Below are 21034 nucleotides of genomic sequence, written 5' to 3' on the forward strand. Positions count from 1 at the left end.
AGGATGTCCTGGAGCTGGACTATGAGGAGGAGGAAGAAGAATACGCCTCGGAGTTTCTTCTTTCCGACTCAGACGAAGGCGAAGATGACATCTTCGTCTCGTCTGCCCAGGCTGCCAAGCCTGAGGCCATGTCTACCTCCCCGGGCGGGGACGAGCCACCGCTCCCCCGCCTCAGCATGGACCTGCAGGCCGTGTGTCAACGCGCTGCATCTAAGCTGGACATCCCCTGGCCTGAAGCGGCCAGAGAGCCCTCCAGGTCTAGATACGAGGGAAAGAACTTGCCCCAAGCCGCAAGGCTGACCAGGCAACTTCTCCCCGTATTTCCGGAGCTGCTGGATGAGGTGTCGGTCTCCTGGAGAGACCGCCCCTTCAGCAGCAAGGCCCCAATCCAGGGAGCCTCCTCTCTGGACTGTGAGGGCATGGAGAAGCTCGGGTTACTCCGCATGCCTCCTATGGAGCCGCTTGTGGCAGCCCACCTCCAACCGCGGGTGTCGGCGGCCCCGAGCAGGAACCCCACACTGCCGACAAAGGCGGACCGGTTCCAGTCCGCAATGACTGAACGGGCCTACAAAGCGGCTGCTTTGTCCGCCAGGGCGCTAAATGTCTCCTCCATGCTAACCGCGTACCAAGCGGAGCTGTGCGCGGACATGACGGTGAAGCCTGAACCGGCCGTGTGGGAGGAGATCATGGCGATCACGGATATTTGCCTCCGCGTGCAGCGCTGTGCAGTCCAGGCCACAGGAAAATCGCTGGGGATGATGGTGGTGCAGGAGAGAGCCAGATGGCTGAACCTGACAAACCTCCCCGACCGGGAAAAGGAGGACGTGTTGGACATGCCAATCGTCCCTGAGGGCATATTCGGCTCAGCTCTTGCCTCCATGCAACAGCGGTGTGAGGCCAAGAAGAAGGAGGATGAAGCTCTCCAGCTTTGCCTCCCTCGGAAAGCCCAGCCGCCGCCCCCAACGGTCCTGCGACGGACCTTCCCCCAGGCTACCCCGCACTCGGCCCTGTTCAAGGTCCCGAGATGGCAGAAGCCACAGCCCGCCCCCGGTCTCCCACCGAGACGCGAGGCGCGGACGAATTGGCCGAGAAAGTCCCCGGTCCCGGCAGCAGCCACACAGGCACCGCCGACCCAGACTTTCAGTCACCAGGCGAGGAAGAAGAAGAGGGCAGCCTGACAGCCTTCCCTCCCCCCCTCGGGGAAAGGGCTGGAGGTTTCCTGTTCTCTTTCAGCCCTGGATCGTGTTCCACACGTATCCAGCACCCATGTGTTTCCGGGGGACAACCACGCTCCCGCCTTCCCGCCGCCTCGGGTGATGACTGCACGTCATCCTCCAGTTCGCGCCATGAGGGAAGCAGACTTCACAGCACTGGCAGCAGTTCCTGCCAGTCGTTCAAGTCACACAAACACACACAAGGGTCTAAAAATAAAATGTTTGCCACTGTTGCTTCCAGGCTTAAAGCCAAGGGCACAGTCGAAAATATTAAAAAGACAAATAATAATGTCAATAAACAGTCAGGCGACTGCTCCGCTTCTGAGAGTGGCTATGAACGCCTCTCTCGGAATGCGGACGGTGGCCGGGCCTGTGAACGCACCATCACCGCGCGCATGCGCAGTGTCAACCGAGGTTGTCACCCTAGAGCGCCACCGTGTTCAGACACTAGAGGGCGCCATAACACAACCAATGCGGTCACAGGGTGCAGACAACAGAGATATGGTGACATCCCCGCTCGCTCTGAGGAGCGAAAGGTGGAAAATGCTTGGGTTTTCAAAACGATATCACGGGGCTACAGACTCCAATTCGCTGTCACCCCCCCTCGCTTCTCGGGCATTGTGCAATCACATGCCCGGGGAGCGTCGGCTCACATTCTAGAGCAGGAGATTCTCTCGCTACTAGAAAAGAAAGCCATATCCATCGTACCCTCCAAACGGAGTCAGAGCGGCTTCTATTCCAAATATTTCCTCGTTCCCAAACGGGGAGGGAATGGAATTCGCCCCATCCTAGATTTAAGGGCTCTGAACGGGTATCTCAGAAAATACAAATTCCGGATGCTCACTCACACATCCCTACTGCGTCTCGTGCGTCAGGACGATTGGTTCACATCAATCGACCTGAAAGACGCGTATTTTCACATCCCAGTATATTATCCACACAGGAAATATCTGAGGTTCGCTTTTCAGGGTGTCTGTTACGAGTACAGAGTGCTTCCCTTCGGTCTGTCTCTCAGCCCACGGGTGTTTGTGCGATGTACGGAGGCAGCGATAGCCCCGTTAAGACAACAGGGGATTCGCCTGGCAACCTATTTAGACGACTGGCTCCTTCTGGCACAGTCGGAGCAGGAGGCTATTATGCAGACGAATATCCTCATGAAACACCTGCTCGACCTGGGTTTTGTAATAAACACAGAAAAGAGCATGTTGTCCCCAGCCCAGTCGGTGCTCTTCCTGGGCTTACGCCTGAGCTCGGTGCCCTTCACAGCCCGCCTGTCAGCGGAGAGAGTGAGAGCCTTCAGGGCTTGCCTCGCTCGTTTCCAGCCACGCAAATATGTTCTCTTCAGATCGTGTCTGCGGTTACTGGGGCTCATGGCGTCAGCCATCCTAGTAGTACGTCTGGGCCGCTTACACATGAGGGAATTTCAGCGCTGGGTAGCTGCCCTCAGACTAAACCCCACGCGTCATGGCGCGCGGAGAGTGATGGTCACTGTGCACTGCGTAACGGCGCTACGCCACTGGCTGCACCCGACTTTCCTGGTGCGAGGCGTGCCTATGGGTGCTGTCTTATCGCGGAAGGTGGTCACCACGGACGCATGTCTGACGGGCTGGGGGGGCATATACGAAGGTCGACCTGTGAGGGGTCTCTGGAGCAGAGACCTCCAACGGTCACACATAAATTATCTGGAGCTCTTAGCGGTGTTTCTCACCCTAAGACGCTTTCTGCCTTCTCTCAGGGGACATCATGTCCTCGTGAGGACAGACAACACGACCACGATATCGTATATAAACCGCCAAGGGGGTTTGCGTTCTCTACAGTTACACAGGCTGGCACGCAAACTGATCTTATGGAGCTGCGGACGTCTCCTCTCTCTGAGAGCGACACACGTACCGGGAGTGATGAACCTCGGGGCAGATCTGCTGTCCAGAGGTGCACCACTGTACGCAGACTGGACTCTACATCCAACGATTGTGAGTCAGCTGTGGGTGCGTTACGGCCGGGCCGCGGTAGATCTGTTCGCATCAAAAGAAAATGCTCAATGTCAGCTGTTCTTTTCAATGCGCGATCTAAATGCACCGTTAGGCGTGGACGCGCTCGCGCACGTTTGGCCCCCGGTCCTTCTATACGCGTTCCCACCCCTGGCTCTAATTCCTCCAACTCTGGCCAGAGTGAGAGAACAACGCCACACACTGATCCTGATAGCTCCACACTGGCCTGCAATGTACTGGCTGGCGGAGATATATCAGCTGCTGTGCGGACAGCCATGGCAGCTCCCGCTACACAGGGACATTCTATCTCAGGCGGGGGGAATGATTTTTCACCCTCACCCGGAGCACCTGGCGCTATGGGCCTGGCCCGTGAGTGGTATAACCTGAGTACAGTGGGGCTCCCTCAGAAAGTGATAAACACTATTCAGAGTGCAAGGGCTTCCTCCACCAGGTCTCTCTATGACTGTAAGTGGAGGGTGTTTGAGGAGTGGTGTCTTCAAAAGAAACACATCTCTTTTCAATGCCCTGTCGGTGTGATTCTATCATTTCTACAGGATCTGATTGATAAACACAGAGCTTTCTCCACGATCAAAGTGTACCTGGCTGCTATTGCCGCATGCCATGTGGGCTTTGGGGGAAAGACGGCTAGTCAACATCCCTTGATCTGCCGTTTTATGAAAGGGGCTCGCCGGCTCCTCCCCGTTTCCAGGTCATTGGTGCCCTTGTGGGACTTGACGGTGGTTTTAGATGGGCTCGCTCGAGCTCCATTTGAACCCCTGGAAGACGCTGACATGAAGCACTTGTCACTGAAGACAGTGTTGTTACTGGCTCTGGCATCTGCCAAACGAGTCAGTGATATTCACGCGCTCTCTGTGCATCCTTCGTGTACTCAGTTTGCCCCGGGGCAAACGAGAGTATTGCTGAAGCCCAACCCGGCCTTTGTGCCTAAGGTGGTTGGCTCATGCACTCCCATTGACCTTGAGGCATTTCCTTCACCGCTAGGTTCCTCTGGGGAACAGCGGCCGAATTTGCTTTGCCCGGTTCGTGCTTTGCGCACTTATATGGACAGGTCGAAAGAGTTTCGGTGCAATGACCAACTCTTTGTATCTTGGGCTAACCCTCATAAGGGCAAGCCCGTTACCAGGCAACGGCTCTCCCACTGGATTGTGGAGACGATTGCTCTGGCTTATACGAGTCAGGGTTTGCAGGCACCAACGGGCCTGCGCGCTCATTCTACTCGTGGATTGGCTACATCCTGGGCTTTGTTCAAGGGTGTTTCCATTCAAGACATTTGTGCAGCAGCGAGCTGGTCCTCGCCGCTCACTTTTGTCCGCTTTTACAGGCTAGATGTTTCTGCTCCAAGTGTGGCCCGCGCAGTGCTGGGCCCCGTATTGGGACAGGGTTCTACCTGTTAAGTTCTGTTTTTGTGTTGGTGATTTTCGAGATAAGCATGTCTGGCAATGCGGGAGTCTCAATATCCCATAGTGAGACATCGAACGGAGTGTTATGAATGAGAACTATAGGTTACTTACGTAACCCCAGTTCTCAGAGTAACATGAAGTGAGATGTCTCACCTGACGGCCCTTCTTGCTGAGGCGAAGCGAGAAGAGGTGCTTATTTTGAATGACGCCTGCGTCGTGGCGCAAGCTACTTATAGGGTTGGTGGATTCCCTGACGTTGGCGTCAAGATCACCAGCCAATCAGGATTGGCGTAATGAGATTGATGCTTCTGGTGCATATGCGTTGAGGCGCATCCCATAGTGAGACATCTCACTTCATGTTACTCTGAGAACTGGGGTTACGTAAGTAACCTATAGTTTTATTCTCTTAATGTGTTTTTTGTAAATATAATTTTTGACTGATTGTTTTCATCATATTTTTACATTTATACTCTTTAAAAGTACTGTACACGTATTTTATAGTACGAAAGTATTTGACCTTAACACATCAAACCTACATATTAAAAAGTGGTTATATTTTCAGCTTTTTATTATTGTTTCATATTACAACATGGAATCAAGATTTTAAAAGTTATTGAAAGACCCTTAATAAATTACTCTCAAGTGATTTTTAGCCAAACTGTAGGTTAACCTTTTATCTCTGAGATGCCTCATATAAACAGAGCCAAATAATGTTTTTTTTTGCCGCATCCTGGCCACTGCTTTAATCCTTGTCCGCTGTATTTCAGTGTAGTGATGAAATCAGTGGCTGCAGTGCCTCTGAATCCCCTGCTCTCTCTCATACTGTAGCACAGTAATCATTGAGCAGCGGAAACTTGGGAGAAATTTGGCTCATCACCCGAGGATTTGACAGAACCTCAGATGGGCAGCAGTGACGTTTCTCTGTCTCACCCAGAGCTGATGAGCAGAAAGGTCACCATTTTATTTTTGGTGGAACCAGATTCAAAAGAGACAGGAAAAAAATGGAGTCTGAGGTCGAGGCTGTCTCCATCTTTGTATTCAGGATTGAAGATGGAGGCGGGATAGATAATAATTGTATCATTAAAATCCACTCCGAATATGGAAATGTTTAAGAGGCTGGGTCCAAACAAACTATGTGACTCTCTGTCATGTCTGACCTTGAAATCCAAGAAGGTTACTTTGCATTACAGTGGCAGAGCAGCGCTGCCAAATACAGCAGCCTCCATACTACTGTTCCCTCACACTCCTCTTCACACAGCTCGCTGTACCGTCTCCCCGCCCCTCCCCCATCCACTTTGTTGCCAGGGTAACACTCACACTGAACAGTCAGGTAGGCTGATGCCGAGGGGGAGATACCGAGGCTGTTGCTCGGACTGCAGGTGTATTTCCCAGCATCCTCTGGCTTGACCCGGAAGATGATAAGCGTGCCGTCGATTAGGATGCGCACTCGGAGCTTCAGATCACTGCAACAACAGACACACATCGTGTTACAGAAACACACCATCAGGACAGGGCACATATCTATTTGCTCCTTGTGCTGAATTACATGAAGGAGCCATAAGGGAGCAGCAGAGAGTCAAACAGCACCTGCCTCTCATAGAAAGAACACAGAGTACAGAGCAAGACGTTCAAATAAATTACTACAGCCCTCATTGGTCCCCCTTGACGGCATTTAAAATGACTGTGATGATGGAGCACATATTCTGTTTTTTGTTGTTGTTGTTGTTTTTTTTTTTTTTTTTTGTTTTTAAATGAAGCTGCTTTCCTTTTCATGCCACGCAATTCAAGCTCAAACTGAATATGTCCAGAAATAAAAAAAGCACTTTTAAGAAGATCCTGATTTATAAAGGTTCGTAATGGTAATTAATAAGAACAATAGTTCTGTAACTAGGTTGTGAGAAATCCCTTTAACCGATTGGATCTTACAAAATCCAATCCACAATTTATTAAGCATAATTTATGGATTACGAACACTTATATAACTGCATTACAACCTAATACAGTAAATATGTGTTACAAATCAGAAACCCAACTGTTGCTCCTAATGGCTTATAACGGATCTGCAGAGTATAAGTTAATTAATTTTTAATTCAAATGAAATTTCCCAGTTGGGAACTCGTTTTTTACAGATTATTATGAATTATTTTGAATGCACCACTTATTCTGCCACGTTAACTAAACATCATTTGTGTATTCGCCCTGTGAATCATATCTGTTCCAAAAATATAATTCTTTGTTGGCCTGTGCTCCTATCCACCAAGTTTCATTAAATCACAAATATATGTATATATTTTTTTGTAATCCTGCTGTAAGACAAACCAAGCCAAAAATATAACCTCCTTGGCAGAGTTAAAAATACAAAATAAAGTAAAAAACTCACAGATACTGTTACTACTTTTTGAACTCCTACACCCACAGATAGGCCTTAAACCTGCCTCCTCAAATAAAAAGAAGAATTAGATCTGTCATTTCAGTGCCTGCTTTTGTGGTAGTCCTTTAGACACTTGTTTTTCGCTGCCTGTCAAACTCCTGTTCACTTGTTCTTCCTTTTCACTTGTTCTGTCTCTTGTCCGCTGTAAAGCCCCCTCAGACTCTAAAGACCTGCCTGTGGAGGTCCTGGCTGCGCTTCAGAGCATCGCTGCATGAGAGGCATATGATGACACAAGGTCTGAGTCATGTGATATTGTCATCAGAGCGCACTGGCACTGTCCAGACAAACCCCCCCCGCCAGGCGAACTATTACTGCCTCTGGGGCTGCAGGAGGACAGGACACCGGCACACACACACATGAATATTGACACACAAACACATCACAGAGACACATGATGTCATTCACATATCAAAGGTTTTAAATAAATGCAGCCTGTGTGGTGATTTAAGTGCCAGTAAAAAAGTCATACATTCTTAAAGAAGATGTTTCCCTGAGCTTCAATACAAAAGTGAACTTAAGCATAACTTTACTTCTTAAAGTAGACGTTATCCTCTTCCCAGAACCAGGTGTAGGTCAGGTTGCCAGGATACGCCTCCGCTTGGCAGGTGAACAGTGCATTCTGGGATATGTTGACAGTGACGTTTTCTGGTGGAGAGACGATGTATGGAGGCCCTGAGAGAAAGAGAAACAATGTGTATTAGTTTTAGTTGTCTACTAGTTTTGTTGTAAAGCTAGTAGACAGTTTTTTGGGGGAATAAGCTTTACACAGTGGCTAATTTACAACTTGACTGCTAATTTGGCTAACATGGAGCCATATTAGCATTTATTCGAGTTATGTATCTGCTGTCTTGTTGAATGAAAGTCAAATATTTACTTTAATTTAAGGCTTCTGTTTTGGTCTTCATGAATTCCTGAGGAAAATATGCTCCACAATGTTCAGCAGCGAATGGCTAACTGTATCTGTCTGTCGTCTGTTGTCTGTTGTTGAGCATGAAGTGTACACAGTGGTCGAGTCAACCAAAACAGTTCAAATTCAGACGGTAAAATCAAAACATGTATAAAATGAATACATAGATTTAGAAAAAACCTAATGACCATTTGAAAAACAGTTATGTACAGTGTTATGCAGTGCATTCTTCATAAAACGTCCAATACACAATACATATGCAACTGGACTGCAACTGAAATATCACTTGGGATTTAGCTCATCACTGACTTCAATTGAAAAAATGTCGGAAAAAGAAACAAAATAACCATTTCAACAAACATACAATAAAATAACATCAGATTTTACCCTTTTGACGGTTGACTTTAACAGAGTGACGGTAGAGAAGGTCGCTGAAGGGATGAAAAGTATTGTTAAATCTTAAAAATTATATTGAACTATATGCAGGCCTTTTCTGCTTTCACCTTGGATGGGATTATGGACATTTCTTCCAGGAACAAATTGAGAAAGAACACACACTATGTATTATTTACAATACATCACCACAGTCTGATGTGAAATACAGCGTGTAGGCGGCTTCAGTGAAATTAATAGTAGTCGGAGTTGGAGCTTTATGCATGCTTCACATTGTAACCTTTTCATCGCCGAGGTGCTCTACGTTCGCTCTTAACGCTATAAAACTGCAGAAGCCATGAAAGGTAAGCTGTCTGTTATGAGTGGGCCCAGATACAAGCCTTCTGGTTATTTTCCTCTCATCGTGCACAGCTTTAATGCATCAGGTGGGACCGCTGACGGCACTGTGCGAGTGTCTCACATAACAATTAAAAACAGATCACAAGAGGGAGAATCATGACTCCTCAGATATCTGCTTGTTATTGCTCTGAGTCTAAATCGTATTCAACATTTTATTCCATGGCGCTTTTCATGCCAAATGTTCATCCTAACTCTAAAACAAAAAAGATTTTATGAGGTGAAATAAAACACTGTTTTGGTGCATGTTGGTCGGTTGTGTATAATACACCCCACTGACATTATTCAAGTTGTTGCTGCATGGCAGAAAACGAAATATCTTACAACATGGTGTAATCAAATCAAGGGGCCCTATGAGATCTTCTTTAATAAGTTCCAATATTCAAAAGTCTTCTTCCATATATTATCCCGCTACTCTATATCTCAATTTGAGGAGCACTGTAGCATATGTTGTCCAATGTATCTGTTATCCAATGTATATAAACAAACTATTCCTCCCCACAGAGACTGATAAACAACCCATCTTTAACAAGTACTTTGGTGAGAAGAACACTCTCTTCTTTCTGTTTTGAATCATCAAAGTCTGTCCATATGGGAAAAATCCTCAACAACATCTTAGATAAAAGAAAGGTTTAAAATCTGAAAAAAATTGGACCTTAATTGATTGGTTGTTGAATTAAAAAAGAAAACAGAAACCAAAAACAAAAGTATTTTTTGGAAAAGTTACCGGAATCATCTTTCTTTTTTCAGACAGATTTAAAAGTATCTTTTTTGAATAAAGTTGAACATTTATTTAAAAAAATACTTTATTTCGCAGGATCGTTAAAGTTTATATAACCAATCACAGCCTTTTAGTGTGCTCATCACAATATTATCATAATATACGTTCAAACAAAACCTGTTTCTTGTTATACTTTTGGTTCATTCTGATAATGTGAGGACTCTTTTCTCACATAATGTCACGACCTATACTGTATATATATATTGTAGAATTCCCACTCGATTCTGAAAATAGAGTACATTATGTCGTTTGATACTATTCACCAAATAGTTTGTTGTCCAAAAGGCCAAGAATGTTCAAGTTAAGATCTAATAAAAATAACCCCAGTTGCTTTAGACATATCAGTACAAAATTACTTTTTAGTGTATTAGTTAATTACGGGGCTCTTGCGTTATCTGCTTAACATTGCAATGCAGTATATACATGTAGTATTGTCCAGTTGTGACATGCTCACCACTGCTGCAGAGTGTGGTGGTTTAAAAGTGGGTGGCTGGCTGGAGGCCTGCAGACTTTATGCAGTTGCATCACACGCACCACTGGTTACACTATCTACTGGGTTACAACACAATGATTTTTTAATGTGTGTTTGCAGTGAGTGTGTGCACATGCATTTACTATACAGGGCACAAAGAGTAGAGTAATAACTCATATCCGTTTACACCTATAGAAGTCAAGCATTAAAATAGACCTTACACCAACTCTACCATAGGAGTGAGATGCTCGGTTGCTTATTAAATACACAGTGTTAACTCCCTGCTTTATCAGGAGGCAGAGAGATAGAGAGAAAGAGCACTGGAGGCTGATATCACAACCATCCATCTGATCTGTGTCTAGCAGAGAGCCTAGTTAATGGACCGGAGACAGACTGTGACACTCTCACAGACAGACCCTGCTGTACACACATGGATGTACACACATGCACACACAACCTCCAGACTGAGCTATTGACTGACTGAAACAGACTCAGAAGGTGTGTTACATACATCAGTGCACCAGAGAGTTGCAAGGCTGTTCTTTTGAATGCTGCTACACTAAATGCCTTCAAGTATAAATAATAAAACTACTTCAGCGATGCAAATGCAATATTTGGCCTGAGGTAGATAGTAGATAGATACATTTGTCAACAACCCTTATGAATAAACCCTAATGCAAGCGCCTTGCTGCAGTGTGTTTCATCTCTACATACAGTACCTTGAACCAGCAGACGGGTGGTGTGCAGCACCTCTCCCTGGTCACTGTAGGCCCGGCACGTGTACGCCCCTCTGTCATCCCTAGTGATGCCCAGGATGGTGACACTGCCATCATGTATCTGTGGTGACATGGAGGAGAAACAGATATAAACCCAAACTCTGATGCAAAACATTCACATAATGTTGCAAAGAGCAAGTAGTGGAATATTCAGATTAGATGCCCAATGATAAATCAATTGACAGATAATCTGCTTTAAATTTGGTAATGAAATAATCCTTTGATTTTCTCTGGGCAATAGTGTTCAAACTTCAATGACTCGGGTTTCTAGAATTTGAATATTTTTTCTGGTGATGGATTCATCAAGGGAACCAGTGGCAGATGAATTGATCTTGAAAGAAATGGTTAGATGCAGCTATAATTCAGATAACTTGCTTAAGTCAAGGTACCCATAACACACTGTTAAACACACTGAATAGCAAATAAACATGTATTAGAAATGTGTGCTTACATACCTAAAATAATCAAAAGCACTTGATGAGGATATTGTGTCCCTTTCAGAGTTTTGCTAACAGACTGCTGTTAGTTAATATATTTTTTTGTATGTACAATCTTTATTTTAGTGGACCAAAAAGCACAATATTTGTAATAAAATAGTATAAAAGCAGTACCATGGGAGCAGTCTCCCACTGACCATGACACATAACACATAAGAACACCCATGTTCTTAAATTAAGTGTGTGGTGTGTCTCTACTCCAGGGGTGTCAAACTCAATTTCATCGCTGGCCACACTCGCATAAAGGTTGCACTCAAAGGGCCGGTTGTAACTATTTAAATATATATATATAAAATAATGTATTATATTACATTATTGCCTCTGAATTTGATTATTATCGGATAGGATAATAACTTAGTAATTAACTAAGTCTGAAAGCAGAAGTCCAGGGCAAATAACTGCAAGTCTCTTCAGTGCGCATGTCACAAAACGAGATGCATTGTGGGACATGCTTTTTATGTAACCGTATAATAAAGGTATTATATTCTTTGCAAGCTCTTGCGGGGCCACATAAAAGAAGTCGCAGGCCGGATTTGGCCCCCGGGCCTTGAGTTTGAGACCCCTGCTCTACTCCAACACATCAAACACATACAAGTCATGAATGCTTTAATCAACTCCAGGTCTGATTCCTGCATGTTGTAACCATGGAAACGACTAACTCCATGTTGCTGCGGGTCCCTGTTTGCAGCTACTGATGAGAACCAATAAGTGGTGAAGAAACACATGAACCAAACCTAATAGAAAAACCCTCATAAATTATGCAACAGGTTGCGAGAGACTCTGTCCATTCAAGTAACACACACAGCTGTAGTCTGTCCATTCATGCAGCTGGGGGGCAATCGGCTGCGCCTGCAGAATTATTCCTATTCATCTGTCTTTCAAATGGTGTACAGCCGAGAAGTGAGAATCAACACGAGCAACTATTAACTTCTGTCAGTCTGTTGGCAAACTGTGTCATCACCATCACAAGATAACACTTGGTGCATCACTGCTGCTTAACATACGACACGTGAGGCATGCTGGGAGCGCGACAGGAGTGTAAACCAAACACTGGTGAGCTGTGAGGCATCCGATGGAGGCTTGGAAATCACTTTGTATCGATTCCAAAAGGTTGAAAGACATTCAAATTGATTACTTTTTTCTTTGATTTTGCATGTTTTCTGTTCCTTCACATACAGTACCTGTATGTTTTACTAAGCTGCTGTTGTTTAAAGCTCATGTTGTTTCTCACACTGAGAAATCCTTCTGTGCTGTGGACTCACAGGTGTGTTAAAGGTGTGTTCTTACTATAAAAACTAACGAAAAGCGAACTAATGGCATTGCTCGCTCATTGTGTAATTTTTATCTGTAATTATTGAAGCAATTCATCCATGAAAATACAAACAAAGTACATTTTCTGAACCAGCAGTGTTCCTTTTTTGGTTGCATTTATTGGGAAAACACTGCACAGCCGGCGGGCAAAAGTTGCCTTCATTTGCATAAACTAGATTTTTATTCAAATGTTTACCATTGATGGTCAATCCAAAATCGCATTGAATGCCACAATACCTTGCAGACAATTTACTCAAACCTCCAGATCATTTATACAAATCTGATGAAAAATTTACTGGGAGCAACTTTCCCATTGAGCTTTTTTCTGGGAGTTTGCAGAAGCCATGTTGATTTGGCCTGAACAACCAATGTACAGATACATGTGTGCTAGTTTGCAACAAACAGGCCATGCTGAATGGGGAGGTGTTTTTGTTTCTACTTAGTTCTGTCTGTTCATTTCTTTCAGTCTTTCTCTTCTTTCTTCTCATCTCTGTATGTTTAAGAAGCAGATTGAGCCCAAAGATACACGTACATGTTCTTCTCAATACGAATGAGGTTGCGTCGCCCTTGGAATGTTTGCATAATGGCATTTTTCCATCAACTTTGCAACACTCACGCCTCCTTTAAAATTCTGGGATTTCATATTGAATCTATAAAAATCAAATCCTTACACACATGCAGCAGTGACTGTAGCTGACAGGATCTGATGATACGCGGTCATCAGTCCACTCCAGTACTTTGAGATGAACTCAATCCAAGGTGAGGGGAAGAGGATTAAAGAGGAGGAGGAGGAGGAGGAGGAGGAGGAGGAGGAGGAGGAGGAGGAGGACAGAGGAATGAATAAAGCAGTAGATAAAGTGAGGCATGAGATGAAGGCAGAATCTCAATTTATGCTCCACTTCACTGACGCATCCAGAAGGGCTGATATTGGCTTGTGGAACAGCAGGAGGCTGCTGTTGTTTTTCTGCATGCCTGTTGTTTGAGTACACTATGGGGAAGACGGTTTATAATCCCACCTCAGTTTCTATCCTCTCCTGCACAACTGTTTTGTTAAGTATCTTTGTTTTACGGCACTATTTTGTCCTCGCAAATAAATAAAGTAATAAAGTAAAGTAAAGAAAGGAGGACCCTGTCCGTCACATTCCTGCCTTTCTCCATGACGTCTCCATGGATCTGATCATGTGGGTGAGCAAATGTACCCTCAACACACAAACACACAAACACACACACACACACACACACACACACACACACACACACACACACACACACACACACACACACACACACACACACACACACACACACACACACACACACACACACAGGAGGAGCTTTCCCAAGTTTGAGCTTTTGGCTCTGGCTTGTACTGAGCAGCCAAATGGAAGACGACAGCTCTGCTTTTTATATTTCTCAGTGTATCACGGCGCAGAAAGTGAAGTATGGCATTTGGCTCTCACTAGCTATTTTCATTTATAGTCTAACATTCATATTAGGACTAATGTAATATTGATGCAGGAGAAGGAGATTAATTATGCATCAGAATTTTGTCTAATCATTTACTGAGGGGATGGTGTTGAAAAGAAGCGACTAGAGGCAGACGAAAAAGGGGGAATAAGTGAGTAAAGGAAGACGAAGCCTTTAACAGACGCTCCAGTATGCTCCTGTCACTTCCTGTATCACGCAGACAGCTGGAAACAGTTCATAGCATCAGACTGCAATATCAGGGAAGTATGAGAAAAGGAAAAGGAGGCATCCATCTTTCAAAAACAATTCAAACCTACCAAAACAGCCCTTTAATGCTGTTGTACTTATTCATCGCTGCTCATTTTTTGTTCTCCTAACCAGATTTAAATATTTCTTATTGCTGCTTTTTCAAGAATACCAATCTTCAGAATAATTATTTGAAGTTATTGCATTCAAGTAGTCTCTACAGCTACACATGTAGGTGGATAGAGTACTTGTGGTTGTATAGTAAGAGTAAGAGAGCAAAATATTTTCCACTTGAGACAAAGTGACATTTGCACCTTTTATTCAAGATGTGGCTGCGATGCATCATCGTCTGCTGAAGCTGTTGGTGTTTCTGCATCATTTATAATAAAACAGTGTGTTCAATGTCTGATTCTGTGATTCTCACACCACAATCCGCCACCTGATGTTCTGTTATTGAAGGTTTATGTTACTTGAGACATTTCGCTGTTATCTAACCACAGTGAGGCAGAGCCAGAAATATATTGTCATGACATCAGACTGTCTTCTTTTGGGAGTGTATCCAAAGGAATAAAAATCATGCATCACCAGACAACAGTGTAGCCGCTACAATCATTGACTGCTATCTTTAAACAGTCAAAGGCTCAACACTTCATATATATAGATATCATAAAGACATCTGTGTTAAAAGTGCAACAAACCATCTAATTCACAAAGGCTTCATTACTGTAACCTGAGACATATCAACACATTCACTTAAATAATAATGCTTGTACAGATATCGTATTCCAAAACAATGTGAATTGTGTGCTGCCCAACAACAGGACAGGCTAATAATAGCGAGTGAGACAATCCTCCATAACATACTTCCAGTACAGATGGACTTAGCAAATGACACCATCTGTGCATGAACCCTGATTCTATATTTATAATAAACATTAATTAAAATTAATAGAATGAATTATCAGGGGTCTTACTGAATATTTTGCGTTGGTTGCAAGCTCCTCCCCCTCCCTCAGCCAGCTGATTATTGGTTTTGGATTTCCCTGGGCAGAGCAGCTGAGCTGAGTGCTTCCCCCTTCCTTCGCCTCCACATACTGTGGCGGCGTCGCTGTAAAGGACGGTGGGGCTGTGGAGAAAGTGAAAGCAGGAATCATTACAACAGTATAATTATCATTTTCAACAATCATGAAACTGCATTAAGGAGTTTTCTTCAGTTGGAGATATTGTCTGTTTTTTACTTAGCTTAACATTATTAGTCGAGCTAGTTGATCTACAGAAGGCAGTGTGGAGCAGCTTCCTACTTTGATCCTGAATATTTCTCAAAGTTGATCGATGCACGCAAATAACTAGTTTTTTCGGTGTTATTTTTGGATTAAATAGACCAACCCTTCTCTACAGTATATGGTGCTAAAATGCGTAACTTTATTGATACATTTGCTTTAGTTTGTACTTCATAATCACATGAACAAAAATCTACGATATCCTATATCACTAAAACTACACATAAAAAAGGATGTTCTAACCTCTACTAAAGTTTAAAAAACATTCTTCTATGGTTGTGAAAAGTAAAACACGAACACTCAAAGTTGACCTTATAAGTAGTTTGAGGTGTTGTGTTACATCTTTGCATTGTTTTTGGGAGCAGTACTGGATATCTGAATAATAATGTGTTGTTGTACAGTACCATTGTTAGCCAGTAGGACAAACTAGCAACAAGATGACTGGAGCCATTCAACTATCATTACGTGCATGATTCTGGCCTACAGATGTTTCTAGTATAGTAGGGTGGTGAACAGTTTTCTAAATCAGCTGTTCCCCCACGCAGAAACAAGCATCCTGGTGACATTAACCCCTTCATCTTGCCATTCATTCCTAAAAACCTTAAAGCCCACTTAGCAGCTTCACTGAGTTTCCATCTGATGTTTCGGAGTTTCTCTTACAGCCACCAGGGATCTCTCTTCCCCACCTACAGCACTGCAGGCCAATAACCTGTAGTTTCCTCCGCCAGCTGCTTTCAGTGTTGCAACATAATATTTTGATTATAAATAGTGGCACAGTGTTTAGTTAAAGAGGAAAAAGGCACAGATATACAAGTGGGTCACCGCTTGCCGCTGGGAGTGCTGCCATGCCTCAGACTGCACACAAGCACCTGGCATGGAGTAAACAAATCCCCCAATTAGCACGTTTAGACATCTGCCTGTCCATACTGCCCTCTCACTCTCCAGCACTCATTACATTAGTTGATACAGTAGATTAATGGAGATAAAATGCCTGACTGGTTTATGCACCGCTTGCTCATGCAGTTGACGGGTCAACAGCTACAATAAACGGATCAGGATGCACCATTATCAACCGGCAACCTGCCTCACTGTGAGTTTGTGCTTTTATTTTGAAGATACTTGATTTATTCTAAGGTAGATTTGAAAAGTCTTAATTAACACACCTGCAAGTGCAATTTAGGATTTAATTCATGAAAACATATGAATTCATTATAATTACTATTTTAAGTGCCTGTGATGGTCCCACATGGTGCTACCAAAAAAATACTTTGGGAAGTTTACGCTAACACTTTGTTAGTGTTATGAACATTACTGTTCATTGACATTGCAAAACCCACCAGGAAAAAGATAAATTATAACACAGCTTTTCTTTTATACAGTAGTATTGTCATTTAGTGTTGTTTTCAGAACATTTGTTTATTTTTGTAGGATGCACATTTAGTTATGTGCCGAGAAACTTGAGCGTGTTTCTTATATGAGATGGTTTTGAGTCATTCTTTAATTTTCCTTTGAGTTAGCAGTGCGGCTGCTGCTTGTTGGTTGCTGCTTGAGGAAAATGCATGGGTCATATTTAGGAAATACCCCAGAATCATACGCTGACTTTTACTTTTAATACTTTAAGCACTAAGTCAGCTGTAAGTAATGTAAGTGTAAGTAATGTAAGTAATGTAAGTGAGTGGACTTTTTACACAGTGCTTTGTTGCCTGACTAAAGTACTTAAGTCCACCACTGTGCCGTTATTCATTCTAAACCTAGTTTAGTGTTTCTCAAGGGATTAAGCATCACTTAATAGGACATTTTAGCACACGTGGTGGTGACAACAGCAGGTACATCCAGGGAGTTTGTTTCCCACCTTCAGGTACAGCTTGTTACAGAGAAAGTGTCAACGTGGCAGAGAAACCTGGGAGTTGCTCTACAAAATAAAACATTGCATTCTCGCCCTACTTACTGCAGCGATCTTCATCAATTATATATATGACAAGATGCTGGAAGTTCCTGCACTCCCACTGTTCTTCTTGGTAGACCACACACCTCATCAGCAGGTGGCCTGGATGCTACTCTAAGACGCACGGTTCGGACAGTTCTCTCAACACGAACAGTCAGAAGGTATTTGCTCAATAAAACTGAGTCTGCATCATTTGCTTTGTCTATCTTTTCTTGCCTCTACTCCTACGAGAATATTGCTACATAACGTGCCCATGTTTAATTGATTTCACATCGTAAACCTCAAACATACTGTATGGTGTGTCTCCGTAAACTGTTGAAGAGAGAAGGAAGACGCTTTCAAGGAGACTTTCCACCCCTTGTTTAATTTTAGCACACTCAAGGTACTCACCTTTACTTTATGGTGGGATTAGACTACATTACATTTTTGTGTTTTGAAATGGTCACAGTGTCACAGATGATGACACTTGAGCCATACATTTTTGACGCCATTTAGCTGACAGACATGAAAAATGACTAATTGGATGCCAACCAATCATTTTTGGACAAGTAGAAATATATCATATATAAGTATAAATACTGGATTTGACCATTTGTCCAACACATGGTTCTCTATTTGGCTGACACTTGGGACCATTTGAGCACTTTAGTCACTATTGTGAAAAAAAACCAACAACTATAAACAAAATCTGAATCGTTGGATCCCATATCTGCCTGAGGATGGTTTATCACATGGTCACCATTTGTGGCCATTCTGGGGCTATTATTGAATGACAAGGACCGACACACATGGGGAATATATGGAGCTGGCGCACAGATGAGCTGGCATTTAGGCCCCAATTGGGTCAACCAAATGGGTTCTAAATGCCAGTCCATCACTAAACAGAACAGGGTTTTCTTATGTTTCATTGTTAATGGTTAAATCATTTGAAAACGCTGCGCTGATGTTTTTTCTAATCCTAAAAAGCTTGCTGATGCTTAAAAGAGAAAGGAAGGACAGAGGAGACATGACTACAGAGAGGAGCTAAGGAAGAGATGGGGGGCGGTGAGAGAGAAAGAGAGTGGCCTTAGTGTCTTTTTTCGGGCACAAGGCCTTGCCATCTGACACCTGCCACTGAGTGGGCACCAATTCCCTGTCCGCTTGGCAGGAAGTTAAGGCCAGCAGCAACAGGAACTCAAAGGAGGAGTGTATGCAAATACCAACAGCCAAAGGAAATGGGTGCCCTTAGTGTCTGTGTGTTGAGGCCAGACGAAAATGGCACCTGCTTCCCTCACAGACACCCATTTAGCTTACAGCAGGAACATAAAGTCTTCATATGAAATCCCTTTTTGGATGACTAAACTGCTGTTCTTGATGTCCCCATAAATGTCTGTGTTTAACATCAAATATGATCCCAAGACAAACTAAACATTTGTACCAGTGAAACACCTTGAAGTATGCTGTGCATGCTAACTGCAACTCTACAGTTAGACACATGGGATCATGTAAAATGGCATCACTTAATATGACACATATAATATGACATTTAGGAATATTAATTATTAGTTCTGCTACAGCCCAAAGAGCTCAGTTTCTGTTGAAAAGCCTGACAGTAGAGCAACGCAGGAGAAGAGAGAGGGAGCAGTCAAGAATGAATACTGATGAGGAAAGCTACAGAGATTCAGTATACCTACACAACAAGACATTGATACGTCACACACACACACACACACACACACACACACACACACACACACACACACACACACACACACACACACACACACACACACACACACACACACACACACACACACACACACACACACACACACACACACACACACACACACACACACACACACACACACACACACACACACACACACACACACACACACACACACACACACACCATGCACGCCCACAGACGTTCCTAAACACCACATCACGAGAGTGTGCAGCTGACGGCAGAGTGTGAACTATTCACTCTTCAACTTCAACAGACAGAGATCTCATTTAGCTGCATACAAACAAACACAATGAGACGCTCTCATGTCAATGTTGATCTAATGCTCTGCACCCAGAACACTGTGCTGAAAGTAATCTGCAGTGTGTGTGCTGTACTAACACACAAACACAAACATAAAAAAATATTATGTTCTGCATTGATAACCATTTATACACGTCAGCATTTTTCCTTCTAAAGTGATTATGCAGTGCATCTGACTTTACAAAAGTTTTTTTCCCCACTATTTAGCATAAAGTAAGTTGTAATCATTATTCAGGTATAAGAATTGCAACCATTGTAAAACATATGCATGATCAATTGAATATGCATGAGTTTCGCACAGTGCCAAAAATATACATGTGAAAGACTTTGACAGTCTCTCTCTAATAACACAGAGGATTACAGCTCTATGAAGTTAGAGACCTGTGAATATTAATTAACACAAGAAATCACCGCTTTTGGCTGGAACAGTTTTTGCTTGTTTAGCCAATATTAACACGTTCATATTAACCGGAAAAGGCCAACTAAGAAATCCAAGTAATACATTGAGACAACGTGTACTTCATGCATTTACTTTACTGCACCTTTGCTGCATCATGCATTTACTCATCTTCTGCAAAACAGCTTAATATCTGTTTCAAATGCATTCCTCACATGAAGCAGATACTGTAAAGGCTTAAAAAAATGAAACACAAGGTTTCTTGTCTCTGTAGTCTCTGGTGCTCTGCATCCATGTGAGGACACACTTCACAAAGGATTCTCTGAGCCACTAGGGTATTCCTGGGAAATGCAAAGGTGCAGATTTTTTTTCCGCCTGGTCATCAGTTTGATTGCTCTCTCAGACTATCACAGACGATCCCTGCCGGAACCGCCTTAAACAGGCCACAATCAATTCTCCTCTAACCAGCCTCTCATTCCTTCTTTACACCAAGGCCTTTTGATAAGGAGCAGCAGGGATGATCTAAAACAGTCTCTAATGGTGTTTTCTTTTTATGGGGCTGCTAAAAAAAACTGAGCAAATCCTAATCTGTGTCCAGCAGTAAACGGGACCAGTGAGTCAAGAAGTGTGCGTTTATGATTAGTTTTTTTTATTTTAAGAAAGGCTAGAAAGTTGTGCATTATTGTGCATGAAGCTTTAGTAAAAATCCAGTCATTCTAGAGGAATTTGTATTTAAAAAAGGATACACTAAATATTCATCAGTCAATCATCAACATTTGAGTACTTTCCTGACTGCCGATTAATGGATACATAGACTAATAAATAATCATTTAACAATTACATGTTACATAACAATTACATGTTACATAATGCAACAAAGATAACTTAAAAATAAGTACATTTTCAGTATATACTGAACATATGTATACAATATTCATTATGATTCATGCAATGGCTGGATAGTTATAATATTCATAAGCTCATCAGAGTGTTGACTACTTTTACCTGTGCTTGTACTTTTCAGCGAAAATGTCCTCGATAAAATATAACCATATTTTCCAAAACAATCTGATGTTCTTT

At 43.2% G+C, this 21034-nt stretch overlaps 1 protein-coding gene across 8 annotated transcripts in view; it reads right to left on the reverse strand.

The window, feature by feature from the left end:
- igsf9ba (immunoglobulin superfamily, member 9Ba) overlaps window positions 1–21034 on the reverse strand; it is a 64564-nt gene that overhangs the window by 22692 nt on the left and 20838 nt on the right. For all 8 annotated transcript variants that reach the window (XR_013807842.1, XR_013807843.1, XR_013807844.1 and 5 more), the window contains exons 4-7: window positions 15275–15426; window positions 10723–10840; window positions 7585–7726; window positions 5941–6086 (exon numbers count right to left, since the gene is read on the reverse strand). Coding sequence is in view for 5 of the 8 variants with exons in the window: in XM_079679224.1 (XP_079535350.1) it covers window positions 5941–6086; window positions 7585–7726; window positions 10723–10840; window positions 15275–15426 (558 nt within the window). In the remaining 3 variants the exon portion in view is untranslated. The remainder of the gene's footprint in view (window positions 1–5940; window positions 6087–7584; window positions 7727–10722; window positions 10841–15274; window positions 15427–21034) is intronic.

The sequence above is a fragment of the Notothenia rossii genome (assembly GCF_949606895.1).
Source record: "Notothenia rossii genome assembly, chromosome: 4".
Lineage (NCBI taxonomy): Eukaryota > Metazoa > Chordata > Actinopteri > Perciformes > Nototheniidae > Notothenia > Notothenia rossii.